The 14,344-nt window shown below is 42.5% G+C and overlaps 1 protein-coding gene across 1 annotated transcript in view; it reads left to right on the top strand.

Annotated features, from left to right (window-relative positions):
• NANS (N-acetylneuraminate synthase) overlaps positions 1 to 3,756 on the top strand; it is a 37,485-nt gene extending 33,729 nt beyond the window's left edge. The window contains exon 6 of the mRNA XM_073591815.1: positions 2,799 to 3,756. Coding sequence (XP_073447916.1) covers positions 2,799 to 3,008 — 210 coding nt within the window. The 3' untranslated portion in view covers positions 3,009 to 3,756. The remainder of the gene's footprint in view (positions 1 to 2,798) is intronic.
• The last annotated feature ends 10,588 nt before the right edge of the window (positions 3,757 to 14,344 follow it).

The following is a 14,344-nucleotide window of genomic DNA, read 5'->3' as shown; positions in this document are numbered from 1 at the left end:
AGCCAGACTGTGGTGGTTTTACAGTGAGCCTTGGTCATTGTCCTATTGCATCACCCAAGTTCTAAGCTTCAGCTGATGGTCAGGCACCCTGACATTATCCTGTAAGATATATTTTGGTTAACTTGGGAATTCTATTTTCCCCTCGATGCTCTAAAACAGCGAAGCCACTGGCTGCCAGCTAGCACTGATTAGTGTGTTCTGGGAGGGGGGACGTCCCCCTGCGAGTATAGAATAGCACAGCAGAGAAGATTGTTGCACAAACATTGCTGGTTAGTACACTGATCTTCGTCTTTTTTTTTTTTTTTTTTTTTCTTTTCCCCTTGCTCAGTTCACTGGTATATACCCAACTTTAGGGTCTGATGCATGTTATGGCAAATTACTGTAGAAAAGCAGTCAATTTCAAGGGGTTCACACTGTTAAATTCATATAGGCATATGCTTTTAATGAAAGCTTTTTATTAAGCTTGACTGTGTATTTAACCACTTCCATACCGGGCAAATTCTGGCATACCTCTCCTACAGGTAAAAATCATTTTTTTTTTTTTTTTTTTTTTCTCGAATCATCATCTTCCAGGGCAGCATCCGAGAGACGGGCTCCTCCTCCATGAAACAGGAAACCCATTAGTCCACCATTATAAATTTCACAGTCTTACCTGCATGCCTCAGTTTGTGTTTAATCCGGACCCACAGGAGCTGCAGAAATGTTTATTATTTTACTTGTCTCTGTGCTTGTTGCAGGAGACACCCTGCCAGCATCCCATACAGCCCAGCGGGCCTTTGGGAGGGCGAGCAGGAGCAGCAAATTTGAACAAACTTGTTCTGCCTGAGATTTCACCCCTACAGAGGGTTCTGCAATTATCCCCCCAAGCTGGAACAATGCACTGGCATTTCCCCATACCGTCTTTTGCATGCTGGTGGGAGGTGCTGCAGCTTCCATCTGGGATCTTTCTCCAGGTGGCAAGCAAGACATCGCCAGTGTGACAGCTGGAGTGAGAGCCTGGGGAATGCTTTACTCCCTGTCACAGGCGCTGCCGAATGGGTAGGTGTTGGACAGCTTCCGCTTCTTTCTTTCCATGGGGTAGTGTCCATGCCTGCCCGCCCGATTCCTCTGTTTACCCCGCCGCATTCGGCGTCCTCCACACCCCGCAGAACAACCCGGTTCCCTCGTGGAGGCTCGTGGGGTGTACCAAGTTGACGCCGGAAAAACGGCACTTCCGGTCGGCGGCCATTTTCCCAGAGACTTTTAGGCGAAAACAGAGCGGAACGCTTCCAGTGACATCACTTCCGGGAGGCGGGAATTTCAAAAAATTAAAAAAAAAATTTGCTATAAAATTCCTCAGAACCCCCCAAACATTATATATGGTTGGGTTTTTTTTTTTTTTTTTGTTTTTAGCAGAGACGCTAGGGAATAAAATAGCAGTTGTTGCAACTTTTTATGTCACAGTATTTACGCAACAATTTTTCAAGAGCGTGTGTGGTGTTGTGTTTTTTTTTTTAAATCAATTTTATTCCTATTTACAAGGAATGTAAAAAATCCCTTTTAAATAAAAATAGGGCATGACAGCTCCTCTTTATGGAGAGATCTCTCCTCCTAGCCTGGAAAGGCTAAGATAAAAAAAAAACTCAGCCTTTTCAGCCAAATACACGGCAGTGTTTACAACTGCCAGGGCAGGATGTGATGTCATAAAGACTGCTGCAGACCATCTGGTCCGCAGTATTCTCTATGATGAACTTCCACCGTCGGCAGACTCCTTGCCTATCACACGGGCGAGCTGGTACATCATTAAAAGCCTAGGATGTACTGTGGGCTGGAAATGGTTAGATTAATTCATATAGACTTTATTTAGAAATGAATGGCATATGAAAATAACCAGATGGAGGCTTCATGCACATGTGCTCCCTTTATTCCTGTATCCTGCTTGGGCTGGGTTCACATGCTGTGGCCAGCGGTTCACAACATGGGGTCCGGTGCGTCCCTGTTAACAGTTTCAGGTGCGATTTGGGTCAGAATTTTTGCCTGAATTGGAACCAAAGATGCACAGGTCCCTTTTTAATGCAGACCGTGGCCGCCCCGGAGCTGTGAACCGACTCCATTAAGAGCCGGTCAGTCTCCTGTCATGCTAATTGGAGGCGGAGAAACCTGCATCCAGTTAGCATAGGTGTGAACCCAGCCTTACACTTTCTGTAAGCTAATGGTAACCTTTTTGTTAAAGCCCACTGAAAACAGGTCACAGGAGTTCAGAATGAATTGCACTCTTCAACTTTTTATAAGTGAAGTAGGCCCAAATAATTTTCAGCAGTTTGAGCTACAGTAGCTCTTTTATTGGCTTGGACTGCATGGGCCAGTCTTCGCTCCCCACATGCATCAATGCGCTTTGACTGCATATGACCCTGTCACCAGTTTTTCTTCCTAGGACCACTTTTGGTAGGTCCTGACTACTGCAGACTGGAAACAACCCAAAAGAGCTGCAGTTTTGGTGTTTCTTTGACCCAGTCTAGCCATTACAACATGGCCCCTGTCGAAGTCACCCAAATCTTTATGCTTGCCTATTTTTATTCCTTTCAGCACATCAATTTCATGGACATGTTGCCATTCTACCTAATCTATCCAACCCACTTTCAGATGCCATTGTAACAAGATAATCAATATTTGCTTATCTGTCATTGATCATAATGTTATGGCTGATTTTGTATATTATATGAAATATAAATGTGTATAATTTTTTTTTTTTTTTTTCAGCTTAATATGATGGTATGCTTATTCTATTATATTCTATTTTTTTTTTTTTTTTCTTTCAGCTTGGTAAATCTGTTGTGGCAAAGACTAAAATTTCCGCAGGGTCTGTGATCACTCTCAACATGTTGACGATAAAGGTAGCCGAGCCGCATGGCTTCCCCCCAGAGGAGATTTTTGACCTTGAAGGCAAGACTGTTAAGCGAGATATAGAGGAGGATGAATCTGTCACAGAAGAGGCAATTGAGAACTACAACACAAGAACTAAATGTTAACTGAAAAGCTTTGTGCCCATCAGAATATTTTTCTCCTGTCACCTCTTACCTTACCAATACATGTTATATGTAGAAGTCAGTTGCACAGGTTGTTGGATCCTTTTCAGTGGCATGCCAGATGGTGTTGCTATAACTAGATCTGTTAAGTCTCAATGGCAAGCAGAGCTGTTCGTTGTAAGGCTGTGAAAAAACTGCATGGCAATCACAATGTTTTGTAAGCAAATTTTGTCTTTGGAAACAAGCTAATCAAAAATTTATGGATTCTTGGTTTTATGTACAAGCAAAAATATTTCTAAAAAATGGTTGAGCTGCTATAAATTTGTGCTTCCTAAACTTTTTTTTAACATGTTGTTGCAAGACCAATTGGCTTGGACAGATTACAACTCCATATATACGATGACTGCATAAATTGAGTTTTCTGCAGCATGATTTAAAACGCTTAATCTTGAATCGCATCTCAGTATCAAACCTCTAATTTTTATAGCCATTTACCACTTTTATTTATAGCATGTTAACTGTCATTTCATTTGTTTATGTATTTGTTTTTATTTCTCGCATGTTTGCATCCCATCAGTCTGCCAACACAACTGACATTTTTTCATGTCACTAATTATACATTTTTCTCTGTATGCTCCAAATTTTTCTGCAGTTTAACTAGAATTCTAATTTAATTCTCATTTTCAATTTGCTACTAGAATCTTGCACTTTGTAAGGATACGTTTTCAAAATAAATGATTCTTTGTCGAGATCGGTTGTGTGCATTTTGAATATTTTGTCTATTAAAAGAAATCACCATACTGGTGTAATGATCTTATGTTCATGCTCAGTAAGGCCACTCATTTTAAAGGTAACTTGTTTAAAAAAAAAAAAAAAAAAAAAAAAAAATTGTGTAGAATGTCATGTGGCTTCTGAATCCCAGGATCCCATACTAGTTATTGGCAGAGATGTTTGGGTAGGGTCACATTTCCATTACTAGAACCTTTTGGTGACCAACGCAAGACTCCAGTTAGATTGACTACTTAATAGGCACCTTTTCTTGGGTTTACTGGTCTTAACATAGTGACTGAGTAAACTTGTATGCGTTAAATGATAATGGTAACACTTCTCTTGAGCTACAATTCTAATGAGTCCTGTTACTTTTTGAAATCTGTAACCTACCAATGTACAACTTTGTGGAAGACTTGCTTCTACATTTTCTGACTTTTTAACCGCTTAAGGACCGAGCCTCTTTCTGAGATTTGTTGTTTACAAGTTAAAAACTTTTTTTTTTTTTTTTTATGTTTTTTACCTTTTTTATTTTTTTTATTTATGCACACTTTAAAAAAAAAAAAAAAATGTCACTTTTGCTATTACAAGGAATGGAATGTAAACAACCCTTGTAATAGAAAAAAAGCATGGCAGGACCCCTTAAATATGAGTTCTGGGTTTAAAAAGACCTCAGATCTCATATTTGGACTTAAATGCAATAGGAGAAAAAAAAAAGTCATTTAAAAAAAATGAAAGAAAAAATGGCCATTTAAGAGCTATGGGCGGAAGTGGAGGAGGTTATAACAGGGGTTATAGTACCTGTGTAGTGTGAGTACTTGAGTGTTGTCTGAGTAGTGTGTGTGTGGATCGTTAGTACTTGTGTATTGCCTTGTTGAGTACCTGTGTATTGTCTTGAGTATTAGTGTCAGGAAGCTAGTTGTTAGGTAATTTGGACAGGGTATAATCCCCAATCCTCATTAAATTTAATAGGTACGATGCCCGGCGGGTGTGGAGAGGCGACTCTTTGTACATCTTGCGGCATGTATGCGTTCCTTGATCATCTGATCGAGGATGAATACTGCTGTGCAAAATGTAAGCACGTTTCCCTGGAAGCCCAGGTACTGAATCTGGGGAAGCAACTGTCGGCACTGAGAAGTCCCTCCATACTAAAGGAGAGCCAGGAATGTACACAGCAGGGGCCAGCACAGAGGCGGGTGGAGACAAAGAGGTGCATGCACTAGCAAAGAGTAGATGGGTGACAGCCAGGAAGGGTAGAGGGGGAAGTGCCAGGGAGGCCAATCCAGGGCTGGTGCATCCCAATAAATACGCTCCATTGAGTGACATTGGTGAAACCAGTCAGGGACCAGCACTGCTGGAGCTGAGGGACTCTTCTAGCTGCCAGGGGAAGAACTACTCCAATGAGAGTGGGGGGGAAGCAAAGGGAAAGGAAAGACCAATTCTGGTGGTAGGGGACTCAATTCTTATGCCGCGTACACACGAGCGGACTTTACGGCAGACTTTGTCCTGCGGACTTTTGGACAGACTTTACGATGGACTTTCTGAATGAACGGACTTGCCTACACACGATCAACCAAAGTCCGACAGATTTGTACGTGATGACGTACGACTGGACTAAAACAAGGAAGTTCATAGCCAATAGCTGCCCTAGCGTCGGTTTTTGTCCATCGGACTAGCATACAGACGACCGGACTCGAGTCCGTCGCAAAGATTTGAAACATGTTTCATTTCTAGTTCTGTCGAACTTTTGGGGAAAAAAAGTCCTCTGGAGCCCACACACGATCGAATTGTCCGACGGACTCCGGTCTGCCGAACCAATTATGCCTTAAAGTCCAGTCGTGTGTACGCGGCTTTAGAAGGACAGAGGGCAATCTGTAACAAAGACCTGAAGCGCCGAACAATATGTTGTCTACCGGGCGCTCGGGTTCGGCACATCACAGATCTGGTGGACAGATTACTGGGAGGGGCTGGGGAAGACCCAGCTGTCATGGTGCAATGACAGTCAGAGGCAGATAGTGTCCTAAAGAACAATTTTAGGGACTTGGGAGCTAAATTGAGGAAAAGGACCTCCGAGGTAGTATTCTCAGGAATACTACCGGCACATCTAGCCACACCAGAAAGGCAGAGGGAGATTAGGGAAGTAAACAAGTGGCTGAAGAGCTTGTGTAGTAAGGAGGGGTTTGGGTTCCTGGTGGACTGGGCCAACTTCTCAGTCGATAACCGGTACTATAGAAGGGACAGACTGCACCTAAATGAGGAGGGTGCAGATCTGCTGGGAATGAAGATGGCCAAAAGTTAGAGGGGTTTTTAAACTAGGTGATGGAGGGGAGGGTCCAGAGGTAGAGGTAGTCAGCATGGAACATATCCCAGAGGGCAGTATTGGGGGCATTAGTGGTAGGTTGACCAAAGCACAAAAACCCAAGGTAAGTATAGTAGCAAGTCCTAGTTGCAATCTCGGAACACCCAATATGAGGACAATATGCGACTGGTCTAAACTATGTAGCATGTTCACCAATGCAAAGAGCATGGCGGACAAGATGGGTGAACTAGAGATACTGTTGTACGAGGAGGATTTGGGTTTTGTGGGAATTTCAGAGACCTGGTTCAACAGCTCTCATGATTGGCTGGCAAACATTCAAGGGTATACCCTTTACCGGAAGGATAGAGAGGGTAAAAAAAAATGGGAGGGGTATGCCTATATATCAAGAATAAGGTACAAGTGAATGTAAGAAATGACATCACTGAGGGAGATAGGGAGGAGGTGGAGTCCTTATGGGTAGAGCTCCAAAGGGATGAAGCGAAGGGGAAAATAATACTGGAAGTATGCTATAGGCCCCCCTAACCTGAGGGAGGAAGTGGAGACATTTCCTATCACAATTTGGATTAGCAGCAAGGATGGGACGTGTTATCATAATGGGGGATTTTAATTATCCAGACAGACTGGGCGGAGGGAACCGCGCATTCATTTAAGGCTCGCCGGTTCCTTAATGTCTTGCAGGACAATTTTATGGGTCAGATGGTAGGAGCACCAACTAGAAATAAAGCATTACTGGATCTACTGATTACTAACAATACAGACCTGATCACGGATATGGAAATATGGGGCAATTTAGGTAACAGCGATCACAGGTCAATTAGTTTCAGTATAAATCACACAAATGGGAAACATAAAGGGAATACAAAGACACTGAATTTCAAAAGAGCCAACTTCCCTAAACTACAAACTTTGCTAAAAGGCCTAAATTGGGATAAAATATTAGGAACAAAGAACATGGAGGAGAGATGGGTTTGCTTTAAGAGCATATTAAATAAGGGCATTAGCCAATGCATCCCATTGGGTAATAAATTTAAAAGAGCAAACAAAAGTTCTGGATGGCTTAACTCCAATGTAAAAATGCATACAAAAGCAAAGGAGAAGGCCTTCAAAAATTCAAGGTTGAGGAATCGTCATCATCAGCATTCAGACTTTATAAAGACTAACAAGAAATATAAGGGTGCAATTAGGACGGCTAAGATAGAACATGAAAGACACATAGCGGAGGAGAGCAAAAAAAATCCCAAGAAATTCTTTAAGTATGTAAACAGTAAAAAAGGAGGACAGACCATATTGGCCCCATAAAGAATGAGGAAAGGCATCTGGTTACAAAGGATGGGAAGATGGCGAAGGTATTGAATTAATTCTTCTCCTCAGTCTTCACAAGGGAATTCGGGGGGGCTTCAGTAATCAAAACTGCAGTGTTTATTCTCATGACACATCACAGAAAGCACCTCCTCGGTTAACAGAGGACAGACTTAAAATTAGACTTGAGAAACTTAACATTAATAAATCACCGGGACCAGGTGGCTTGCATCCGAGGGTACTTAGGGAACTCAGTCAAGTAATTGCCAGAATGTTGTTCCTAATTTTCACAAACAGTCTACTGACTGGAATGGTACCAGCTGATTGGAGAAAAGCCAATGTAGCACCAATATTTAAAAAGAGCCCAAAATACATCCCTGGGAATTACAGACCAGCTAGCCTAACATCAATAGTAAGTAAACTATTGGAGGGGATGAGAAGGGACTATATACAAGATTTTAGTAATGAGAACGGTATCATCAGCATGGTTTCATGAAGAATTGTTCTTGCCAAAACAATCTACTAACCTTCTATGAGGAGGTGAGTTGCCAGCTAGATAAAGGAAGGCCCGTAGACGTGGTGTATCTGGATTTTGCAAAAGCATTTGACAAAGTTCCCCTTCAACGTTTACAGTACAAAATAAAGTCAGTTGGCATGGACCATAGGGTGAGTACATGGATTGAAAACTGGCTACAAGGGCGAGTTCAGAGGGTGGTGATAAATGGGGAGTACTCGGAATGGTCAGGGGTGGGTAGTGGGGTCCCCCAGGGTTCTGTGCTGGGACCAGTCCTATTTAATTTGTTCATAAACTACCTGGAGGATGGGATAAACAGTTCAATCTCTGTATTTGCAGACGATACTAAGCTAAGCAGGGCAATAACTTCTCCGCAGGATGTGGAAACCTTCCAAAAAGATCTGAACAAATTAATGGGGTGGGCAACTACATGGCAAATGAGGTTCAATGTAGAAAAATGTAAAATAATGCATTTGGGTGGCAAAAATATGAATGCAATCTATACACTGGGGGGAGAAACTCTGGGGGAATCTAGGATGGAAAAGGACCTGGGGTCCTAGTAGATGATAGGCTCAGCAATGGCATGCAATGCCAAGCTGCTGTTAACAAAGCAAACAGAATATTGGCATGCATTAAAAAGGGGATCAACTCCAGAGATAAAACGATAATTCTCCCACTCTACAAGACTCTGGTCTGGCCGCACCTAGAGTATGCTGTCCAATTCTGGGCACCAGTCCTCAGGAAGGATGTACTGGAAATGGAGCGAGTACAAAGAAGGGCAACAAAGCTAATAAAGGGTCTGGAGGATCTTGGTTATGAGGAAAGGTTGCGAGCACTGAACTTATCCTCTCTGGAGAAGAGACGCTTGAGAGGGGATATGATTTCAATATACAAATACCGTACTGGTGACCCCACAATAGGAATAAAACTTTTTTGCAGAAGAGGGTTTAACAAGACTCGTGGCCACTCATTAAAATTAGAAGAAAAGAGGTTTAACCTTAAACTACGTAGAGGGTTCTTTACTTTAAGAGCGGCAAGGATGTCGAATTCCCTTCCACAGGCGGTGATCTCAGCAGGGAGCAGCGATAGCTTCAAGAAACTATTAGATGAGCACCTGAATGACCGCAACATACAGGGATATACAATGTAATACTAACACCTAATCACACATAGGTTGGACTTGTGTCTTTTTTCAACCTCACCTACTATGTAACTAAGTGACGTTTTGATGTCGCTTCCGCCCTGCAATGATAAAGACGGGTGGGGGCCATCTTCCCCTCGCTCGTCTCCATGTCAGGCCACGAGAAGGACCCAATCTCCTCCACCGCTGCGGTGCCCTCTCCCACCGCTGATAAAAGTGATCTCACGGCGAAACCACCGCAGAGACCACTTTCATCTTAAACCGGACAGCTCACTGAAGAAGTTATGGCAGCTAGCTGCTGCCATAACAACGATATCCTGCAAAGTACCAACTTATATTGTCTGGAAGTGGTTAATAAACCTCACACTCTGTGCTTCAGTGATCTCTCTATCCTACAGCTACCATGTAATATTCACAAAAAATATAATTACTAAAACAGTGCTCCTATACCTTAACCTTTGTTCTAATACAAATATCTAGCTAAAAACAATTAGGTTGATTTATGTTCAATTAAGCTTTGACAACAAATAAAACTGGAAGAGGATTAGTTTCTATGCAGAGCTGCATCAGATTTTGTACTCTCCAGTTTTTTAGTAATTCAACCCCAATGTGTCTTGTGTAAAATATCTAAGTGAGAGTTTTTTGGGGTTTTTTGCACGTATTAGGTATATTAGGGCAAGATTTATTTTGGAAGTACAAGTCTAGTTTTATTGTAAAAGTGTAAATGCACTTTACCCCAAAACTTTTTGTTCCTGCAACCTCTGGAAGAAGTGCCAATATAATGCGTTGTATTTATGGTATATGGTGATTCTGCCTGCAGCCTTCAGGCTCTTAGAACATGTATGTGAAGCTAAAAACATTTTTAGCTTTAGACCACATATGTCAAACACAAGGCTAGCTGGCTGAATCCAGCCCACCAAGCCATTCCATGTGGCCGTCACACCTCTCCTAAAGCTGTGGCACCCCCCCCCGTCTCCTCCCCCACTTTGTCTCAGCAGTTGGGAGCAGAGAGGACGACAGAACTCCTCCAACAGATCTTGTGCAGATGTGGGGAAGCTTGTGTCTGCCCCCTCACCTGTCACAGCAGTTAGCAGCACCCTGCGCCTTTCTGTGCAGCTGCAGCACTCCCATCTCTGGCTTCCCTGGTCTCCGCAGACCTCTGCAGCTGACTCCAGCTCTACTCTGGTTCTACTCCAGACCCTGCACTTTCTGCTTTCTAGCTTTGTCCCCAGCTTCTTGCCAGCAGCAGCACAAGATAAGGGGGGGTGCACTGTGATATAAGGGAAGGTGAGGGGGCTGCACAATTGCTTATTATGGGAATAATACAATTCTATGCCAGTTGAAAAGGAGGGTTGTACATCCACAAGAAACTTTATTGGTGACTGCTCAGACAAAACACCATGGCAGAACCATATTCTGTCTGCGCAGTCTCCAATAACGTTTTTGTTTTTTTGTGGATATTACCAGTGGTGTGCAGCCCTCCTTTTCCCACTTGCTTCAGGAGTGAGTGGTCTCCGTGCCGGTCTGTGCCTGTCCTTCACAACGGACCTACACTGTATCTGAGCACCACAAAGCAAAAGCGCTATCTTATTCATTTTTAATATTCAAAGCAAACTCCCCCACTTCCATGTCTCAATGCTTTATTTTGCTAAAAAAACACTTTGAAAAACATCCCTTAGCATTTTTGACTATGGCCATCTTCAGTAAGGGCAGATGTGTGTAACATTACCTGGAATCAATCTGCCCTTAGCTCAGGCATGAAAAAGGGGAAAACAAAGTTTAAAGCAAGTAAATCATAAATAAGTACACTTTTGTATTTAAAAAAAAAAAAGGCCGCAAAGCATTGTAACTGTGATCACCCAATCGTGAGTACAATGCAGGACTCCTGCAGACTGCCATGTAAGCTGTCTGCTGTCCCATCCATAGACCATTTTTTTTAAAACTTCTGCCATCGACAAAAATTATTACAACCTCAACCTTCCACCCCTGAAAGAAAAACCCAGTTTTTTTTAAAGTTCGGGGGATGCTTAGAGTGATTGTAAAGGCTCGTGTTTCCTATTTAAAAAAAAAGGAAAAATGTTATTCTTACCACCTCTGTGCAGTTGGTTTTGCACAGAGTGGCCCTGATCCTCCTCCTGAGGTCCCTCTTTGCTGCTCCTCCCTCCCTTTTGAGTTCCCCCCCTCAGCCAGCAGCTTGCTACAGGGGGCACCCAAGCCCAGTCAGAGCACTGTGTATCCATTCAGACACAGAGCCGCGACCTGGCCCTGCCGCCTCTCCCCCCTTGTTGGCTGACTGACTTTGACAGCCGCAGGAGCCAATGGCGCCGCTGCTCTCCCAGCCAATCAGTGTCCTGGATGGCTGAGAGGATCATGGACATCACTGGAGAGAGAAGGGCCTTCAGTAGGTAAATAGGGGGGGGGGGGTGCTGAAGGGCTGCTACACACAGATTTTTTTTATCTGAATGCATTAAGATAAAACCTTCTGCCTTTACAACTCCTTTTCAAGCATTCACTTGTTACCATCTATTCTGTTAGCTTCCTTTTTGTTTGCACCATGCTATTATTCATTTGAAATGAAAAAAACTGTAAAGTGAGGTGGTTGGTTGCATACCTAAGACACCTCACATATTACTGACATTCAACATGCTCCCCATCCCCATAAGTAAGTTTGGTATACGCAAGTTAGCCCTATTATCCCTGATTAAGGCTCCAAGCCCACTGGCTTAAACGTTGCTTCTACAGGAGTTTTGTGTTCTGCCTGTAGAATGTTATCCTATGTGTCTATGCACATTAGGACGATTACAGGCATATTTTGAGGTCAAAGTTTAGAGACCGAAAAAAAACCTTCTCAGGGCCGTCTTTAGTGCAGAGAAACTAGCGCCAGCACTGCTGCCCGCCGGAGTTCTGCCACTTGGCTTGGCTGCTCACTACTGTCTGTTGTAAATACAGGAGTGCTGCTTCTGTATTTACAAGTGATAGCGGGCTCCTCTGTCGGTGGCCATGCAGATCCCTCCCTGCTCTACGCATCTGTATATGAGAGCTGAGGAGGGAGAGGGCGGGCAATGCTCAAAGCTCCTCATCAAGCCAGCTGCCTGCACGGCCACAGACATCCTGTAAGGTTAGTTGCTCTTCTGTAGCTAGCTGCATACTGAGCTTTCTAGATGCTGGGAGAGGATTTAGGGAGGGAGAAAAGATCTACACTGGAGGAGGGGGTGAGCATTGAAATGGAATCTGGGAGGGATGGAGAACTTGGTTGTACACCGCCCTCAACCCAGCATTCCATACATAGTGCACCCCTCAACCCAGCATTCCATACATAGTGCACCCCTCAACCTGACATTCCATACATAGGGCAGCCCTGCATTCCTTACATAACGCACTCCTCAACCTGACATTCCATACGTAGGGCACCCTTCAGCCCTGCATTCCTTACTTACCGCACCCCTCAACCCGACATTCCATACATAACGCACCCCTCATCCTAGCATTCCATACGTAGGGCACCCCTCAGCCCTGCATTCCTTACATAACGCACCCCTCAACTCTGCATTCCATACGTAATGAACCTCTCAACTGTGCAGGTAGTGCACCCCTCAACCCTACACTCTGTAAATAACACACCCCTCAATCCTACACTCTGTAAATAACACACCCCTCAACCCTACACTCTGTAAATAGCGCAACCCTGCACGCCTGACAGTGCACCCCTCATCCCTGCACTCTGTACGTAGCGCACCCCTTTCAACCATGCACTCTGTACGTAGCGCACCCTTTTAACCAGTGCACTCCTGAAAACCTGGTTTATAACAATGCCTCACTGTTAGTGCAGTTTAGCCACACTCACAATTTGATGCAGAGGAAATGATGTGTAGCAACCAATCAGTAAGCAGTAATGATTTGCTGTAATCTCTAGCAATCAATCAGTGAGCAATAATGATGTGCATAAAAATAAGGGGGGATCCCTTGCGCTATCAAAGTGAACGATGAGTGAGTATGTTTATAGTAAATAATAAATTACTGCTAGACCTGAAAAGTGTATACAGTACACTTACAGTGGGTATAATATAAAGAGTGATCAGCGCAACTTATTAACAGCTGTGTATGTCTTAAAATGAATGTGTAAATAGTGCTCTGTAAATATTGCTATGCAAACAAATAACTATGTGCAACTTCAATAAACAATGATATACTAGTAATCCTGTATGAGTAAATATGCATAAACACATTCAATAACAAATCCTATATATAAGGTTAATAAATGCTATTCTCACTATATGAGTAATGAAATAATCAATTCCATATAATCAGATGATAATAATATAATAGTCCATAAGGTGCAAGAGTGTAAAAAGTGCTTATGTGCAACAAAGGATCAAAAAAGTGTATATAAATATAAGTAAACGCAATGCAATAACAAATCCTATATATAAGGTGAATGATAGGCTATTCTCAGTATATGAATAATGAGATAATGCCATATAATCAGATGATAATGATAGTCCATTAGCTCTGAAATATAAAAGTATATATAAATATACGTAAACGCAGTGCAATAACAAATCCTATATATAAGATAAATGATAGTCTATTCTCAGTATATGAATAATGAGATAATCAATGCCATATAATCAGATGATAATAGCGATATGATAGTCTATTAGCTCTGAAATAAAGGTGCAGGAGTGCAGAAATATAAAATATATATATATATATATATATATATATATATACATACATATTATATACGTAAACGCAGTGCAATGGCAAATCTTATATATAAGGTAAATGATGGACTATTCTCAGTATATGAGAATATCGGTATCCAAATAAAGTCTTCAATAGGTGGTTGCCGATGTGCGATCTTCCTGTGCTCCACTTAGTGCTCTCTATATTCTTACCTCAATATGGGTAAAAAACGCCACAGAGATCACTGTAGTTTGGGGCCTCCCCTGGATCCAGCAACAAAGGATGATATAGCTCAAAATGGTGTATTACAAATAATAGCTTCCAATCGGTCCATACAGCCGTTCATTCACAGCGAGTATAAACAGGGGATAAAAAGGAATCTCCCACAGTGCAGTATATAAAAACTCACTAGTTTATTAAACAGTCAAATGGGGACTTACAACGATAAGAGGTAAAACAGCAGATCTGTAATTTACACAGTATTGCAGGCACCTCTTTACGTCACTTCTGTTTTTCTCATAGTCCGGTTACTTCCCTATGCATTACGTCACATCACGTGACTTCATCAGGGGTTCCGGATTGGTCTACAACACAGTCACTTTATATGATGA

The sequence above is a fragment of the Aquarana catesbeiana genome, linkage group LG01 (genome assembly GCF_042186555.1).
Source record: "Aquarana catesbeiana isolate 2022-GZ linkage group LG01, ASM4218655v1, whole genome shotgun sequence".
Taxonomy (NCBI): domain Eukaryota; kingdom Metazoa; phylum Chordata; class Amphibia; order Anura; family Ranidae; genus Aquarana; species Aquarana catesbeiana.
Note: the sequence above shows the minus strand (reverse complement) of the source record. Positions and strands in the feature narration are given on the sequence as shown.